Source organism: Pygocentrus nattereri, chromosome 20 (assembly GCF_015220715.1).
Source record: "Pygocentrus nattereri isolate fPygNat1 chromosome 20, fPygNat1.pri, whole genome shotgun sequence".
Classification (NCBI taxonomy): domain Eukaryota; kingdom Metazoa; phylum Chordata; class Actinopteri; order Characiformes; family Serrasalmidae; genus Pygocentrus; species Pygocentrus nattereri.
In genome coordinates, this window is record NC_051230.1 from 1837303 (window position 1) to 1843302 (window position 6000).

At 41.7% G+C, this 6000-nt stretch overlaps 1 protein-coding gene across 3 annotated transcripts in view; it reads left to right on the forward strand.

The window, feature by feature from the left end:
* chfr (checkpoint with forkhead and ring finger domains, E3 ubiquitin protein ligase) overlaps nucleotides 1-5393 on the forward strand; it is a 52723-nt gene extending 47330 nt beyond the window's left edge. For all 3 annotated transcript variants that reach the window (XM_037531963.1, XM_037531965.1, XM_037531964.1), the window contains exons 17-18: nucleotides 522-594; nucleotides 4641-5393. In XM_037531963.1, coding sequence (XP_037387860.1) covers nucleotides 522-594; nucleotides 4641-4683 — 116 coding nt within the window. In that variant the 3' untranslated portion in view covers nucleotides 4684-5393. The remainder of the gene's footprint in view (nucleotides 1-521; nucleotides 595-4640) is intronic.
* Nucleotides 5394-6000: the final 607 nt, after the last annotated feature.

Sequence of the window (6000 nt, forward strand, 5' to 3'; positions counted from 1 at the left end):
AAGCCTTACATCACCATTTGGTTTCCGTTTGCTTTTCTCCCAGCATGACTTTCTCTAAATCTGAAACTTTGATTGGCTGATGCAGCCTAACCAAAGCCAATCAAATGCAGACTGCACATCGTGTGACATCATAAAGACGGTGGACGGAAACTGTTTGTAAACATATTTTTCAGAACATTATTTTTGGTCCACTAGACCAGATTTACAGCGTCAGTGTTCCAAAAACATTGCTTTCCTCATCCCGTTCATCTTTAAGCCCCGCCTCCCAATGAAACTCGCTGAGCTTTGGGACTTTGCCGATCATTTACATGCACAAAAAGCTACATGACACACTAAAGGAAAGAAACCGGGAAAGGACAATAGGTCCCCTTTAAACAGTCTGCACTGCACAGGTCTTCTCCTGTAGGTATGTAGATCCATTCATTGGCCAGAAAGCGGCAGCAGGTAAAGATGAGTGGCAGCGTTATTCATCTTGTCTGATGTTTGAATATTTGAAGCTGAAAGTCTGTCTGTGTTCTCAGCTGCTGTGACCTCCAGACCGGACTGCTACTGGGGACGCAACTGCCGCACGCAGGTCAAAGCTCACCACGCAATGTAAGAGCCTTATAACTACTGACACTGCGTTCTCAGCATTAGGCCTGCGACCAATAATTAGCTCTCTGTTAAATTCTGTGTTTATATAGATTAATCAGCTGTGAATTCCGTGGTGCAGTGAGAAAGAAGCCGTATCGTGCCTGTGCTGTATTACAGTCTGTCAGATTTACTGTTTCACCTCTGCTCAGTCCAGATAAACATAAAACATAATAAATATACACTAAACAGTGTACAGTACAATCCACAATATCGCTGACGTCAGATCAAAGCCTCGTATCTCCAAAATAGAAACTTCACAGGAGAAAGAAAAAACATAATTTACTTTTAATGCAAGTCAATGGAACCAGACGGCTTTCCACGTCATTTTGGGCCGTTTCTTTTGGTCCGTTCATCATGAAATTTACACGCAATGTAAAGAACACAAAGCACTGGCGAATTATGTCATAAACTGAAAAATGACGAGGTTTTGTTCCGACAGGAGCGATGAATTCCACAGTGATTTAATCTGTGCGCTCTTACTTGGTCTTACAGTCAGGCTATATTTACATCACTCAGAAGAGTTTAGTAAATTACAGCAGTAGGAAAAAAGCGGATTGAAGCGGATTGAAGCGGAGTGCCTTAAGCCGGGTTCCAGCTCACGACTTCCCCGATTTTAGCCCCGATTCTCAGTGAGCTGGTCGGCTCTAGTCCACAGTTGACGAGAGAGTCGAGTCGTTTGTGAGCGACAGTCTCAGATTTACTGCCTCCTGATTGTTTGTCTGGACAGTCCGAGTTTATCAAACACGTTATCAAACAAGTTTTCAATCCAGCTCTTAACATAATCTGTAAACTGATCAATGACAATCTGAGCAGACTCCTGCGATGGCCAGAGAAAACAGGAGGACGAAAGAAGAAAATACAGCAAGTAAACAAAGAAAAATGGCAAGAAGTCTCTCGCGTGTGGAGAGGAACTATTTAGTGAGCTGAGTTTAAGATACAATCGAGTTTATTATGGATTAATAAACTGGATTTAAAAAAACAACTGATCATATTTTTAAATCCAGGATCCAGTTTAACGTGTTTACCTGCTGCTGCTTTACTGTTTCAGCGTAAGCAGCAGAGAAAACAGCAGCAGCTCATGTTTGTTTATTTGCGTCTCCTAATAACGGGAGAGCGAGAGTTCAGAGAGTTCAGTGAGTTCAGAGAGTTCAGAGAGTTCCATTCAGTTCCTCACCTGCGTGTAAGTTGCGTCGTGATGGATCCCCGATCGTTTAGTATGGATCCCAAATATTTGTCACCCCAAAAATTCTGCATAATCCAGTCGGATCGTGTGAGACACCCGGTCGTGTAGTGAACCCAAGGCTTTAGTTTTCATGGAACTGTAGCTCCTCCCAGCAGGAAGAGTTTGGAAAAGATGGATCGCTGGATGAGAAGGATCGGATTATTCTCTCGGCCCAGCTTCAGGGTGTGCTGAATGTAAACAGAATCAACTGAAGGAAGTGATATCTTGCATTTTTAATAACTACAGTGCAATACAATAATCCAATATACAGCAGAGTTCAAAAGTCTGAGACCGCCTGATTTTTTAAATTTATTTTTATTTAAACCTGAAAATAAACAGAAGAAAATTTTTAGAATAATTTTTAAAAACTAAAAAGCTTTGAGAAGTCAATGAATGAAGGAAAAGCGAGGGAGCAAAACGGAATCACACGGCCACCGTCGGTTCAGATTCAGATTCCTTTATTGATCCCAGGGGGAAATTGTAATTGTTACAGTTGCAGCCATTTATGCAAAAATAAACACTTTACTAATAATGTAATATTAATACAATATAGAGAAATTTACAGGATGTACACCAGATTTAAGTACTTAAGAATATAGTAAGGTGGCGGTGATTGTGATAGTAATATGAAACATCAGGTATAAAGCCGTTACAATTATTTAAATTAAGTTAAGTTCTACTACATGCTTGGAAAGGGAGGGGCGAGGCAGCCCTGTCCACAGCGCCGGGGAGCAGTTCCCTAACCTCCGGCCCGTGACTGCCCCCGACCCGCTCTATATACCTGCAGGAGAAGTCGCTCAACAGAAATCAGTGGCAAGCACCACTAGAACTGTGGACAGCGGGAAGAGAGTTCGACAAAGGCTGTACGGACGAAAGGTTGACACAGTAGAAAGGTTGGCCATTTAACGTTGACCTTTCCTGAACCTTATCGCTTTCCGTAGTTCCAGTGTTGTCGTTGACTTCTGTTCAGTGAGTCCTGCCCAAGGGTCTGAGTTGCGAAGGGAAACGTGAATTGGATGCAATACCGGCAGCTTTATAAAGATTCACAAGAATCCTCGCTTAATCGCTCCAACGTCTTTATTACAGAAGGTCAGATTAACTGGGTTATTTACAGTACAGACAGCTGGCATATCGCGTCCTTGTGAGGTGGTGCTGGAGGTATTAAGCTCAAACATGACTGTGGTCCTCTCCTCACTCTTGTGAGTGGGGCAGGAGTAGGGCGTCGTCAGGGGGCGGAAACGTTGTTTGACTGATTTACGTACTGTGACGTCCAGCGGTGGACAGTAACTGAGTAACTGAGTAAATGTAATTGGTTTCTGTACTTTAGTATTTTTGGTGTATCTGTACTGAAGTTTCTCCGTTCTGGGCGACTTTTTCCTTTCACTCCACTACATTTCAGAGTCTAATATCCGACTTTTTCCTCCTACATTTTGAGAAATCTGTCGTTCCTTTTGGTTTCTGTGTGTATAAAAACGTCACATGTCAAAACGAAAGAAGCGCAAAGCCAGAGCACCAATCAGGGCCCAGCGGTCACTTTGTTTAGAGCTGGTTTTGACCTGTTGGTCATACCGACCCAGTGCAGCACGCGGTTCAACGTCAGCGCAGCAGCGTAAAACTTTGGGAGAGTCTGTTCAACATAAATGATGAACTAACCTAACTTTGTGTAAATAGAGCTCAATATAGAAATATGTCCACATATGCAGTCGAGACTGACGCGGCTTTTTTCTGAATTTCTACAAACACCATTTCATTTTATAGTAAATGAGTTTGGGCTGGTTTATGTTTATGAACAGACGCCTACAGATCAACATAGTAAAGGAGCTCATCTGTGATCCTGAGTTTAAAGCCAGTTTTTATTCAACTTAAACTTGGAACTAAGTTGTAAATAAATCTGAAACTGAAACTTTGCTTGTGTGTAAAAAGTGATTTCAGAGCCACTCGGTTCTCCCTGATGGAAACTGTTTACCTTCAGTGTTTTGTGCTTCTGATCATTTTAATAGACGTCAGCGTCACTAATTAATGACATTCTATTAAAAGACTGGTTTACCAAGAGAGACGCTGGAGGACTTTCACCTGAAATGAGTTCATGAAGCCAGTCTGGTTATAAAAATGATAACAGGACATCAGAGCCAGAATTCCTCTTTTAGTACTTTTACTTTATACTTAAGTACATTTGAAGGGAAATACTTTAGTACTTTTACTCAAGTGGAGGTCTAAAGGGAGGAACTTCTACTTTTACTGGAGGAATATTTTACCTTGGGGGTCTCGACTTTAACTCAGGTACATGGTTTGTGTTCTTCATCCACCGCTGGACGTGTCGTGGTACTTTGGTATGAAGACACGTCGTCCGCGTTCAGCAAGGCTGCTATAGTCTGTTATTACAGAGCAGTGCATTTCAGCTGTTAATGAAAAATAAAAGTTCGTTAAAATATCAGATTCTACTTTTCACTCAGATTATTATGCTAATGATGCATAAACAAGAATTTCAGACCTCACTGTACTTACACATCGTATTACATTTGAACGTTATTGGATAATGGATCAATAATCAGCACTTTTTTTGATAGTGAGCATTCATCTCGACTTCGTCCTCTAATCCGTGTAGTTGTTTGGTCTTTACTGGATGAGCGTGACAGTTTTGTGTAATTCGTTCCTCTGCCAGCAGAGGGAAGCACTTTTCCACATGCTAAACATTTTCTTTTCCTCTCAAGTCAGTTTGGAGGAGCCATGCAAATAATTACTATTAACATTTTGTTCTTTCTGTTTTTTTTTTGTTTTTTTTTAGGAAATTCAACCACATATGTGAGCAGACCCGTTTTAAAAACTGAAGCAGCGGAAGATTCGTTGTGGATCCTGTTCACTTCCCAACAACACAGACTGTCAGAGTCGTAGTTCTGGGTTTATTCGTTACTCCTGTAGCTGGTAGAAATCTAGATGCTTTTTCATATGCAAAATCAATCACGTGGGTATTGAATGGCTCATATTTGGCCAGACGGACAGACGTCAGTACGTATGGATACGTTATCTGAAGCTGCACTTTCCTCGTTCCATTGTTCGTTCAGGTTGTCGCTCGTATGATCTCTAGTTTAAAGATTTCGTAGTAAAGTCGGATGAAACAGGCAATCAGAGCAGACTGTGTACTGTGAATGCGGGGCTCGGTGGGAGCCTGGGCGTAATAAGTAACTCAGCAGTGCCGGTTAATGTCCAGATGTCACTCAGCTAAACCTTGTGCCTAATAATAATGTAAAAACACAACGAGTGAATATGATATTGCTTAGCGTGAATCTAGTGCTTCCACCTGTAATCTCACCTGTACAGCGTATTCGCTCAAGTTGAACACCTTTCCTGCTTGACTGTAACGCAGAGTTTTATGGTCGTATCTCTCCTATGCATAAGTAAACGTGAAAATTGATGTTGGTGAACTGTGGCAATGCACTAAGCTACTACTGCACATTATTGATGAACTCAATCAGCTGCTGCTCTCACTTTTTGAACTGCTTTTTTGAGAGTGAAACATTTTTTGCTGAATTCTATTGAATTCTATGTTGTTTTTCCACTTATTTTCTCTCCACTATGGACAACAAGGGGTGTGTGTGTGTGTAAACAAATACACAGAACGGCTCTAAAGGGACAGAAATGTGGATTTTAAAGGGGAATTCCACACATTTTTCAAAGAGTCTGCGTAATACATTGAAGTCATTCAGAGTGACGAGAAGTGGTTCATTTGTAGAGAAACTTACCGACTCAGACGTCTTCACAGTGGTGGTGATGGGAACCAGGCGTCGCCATGACTACAACACAGATATAGACACTTTATTTACCATCCAGAACCACCAGAGAACCTACACGAGTCTTCTGAGTTTATATGGAATGCTGATGATGGAAAACAGTGGAAAATCTGGAATAATGAGTTTTCTTTGGGGACTATTTTGCCGCACAGCGCCCTGCATGTCTCCCTCCACCATGAATGGAGTTGAAGTTCTCTAAACTCTCATAAAACAGCGTCTCAGTCATCAGGCAGTGAATTCAGAACCAGTTCATGTAGGAACTTTCTGTAGGAGCTTTTAGAGGGACGTCTGGTTCCCATCACCACCACTGTGAGCAGCTCTGACTCGGTCAGTTTATCTAGAACAGAGAGTTTCACA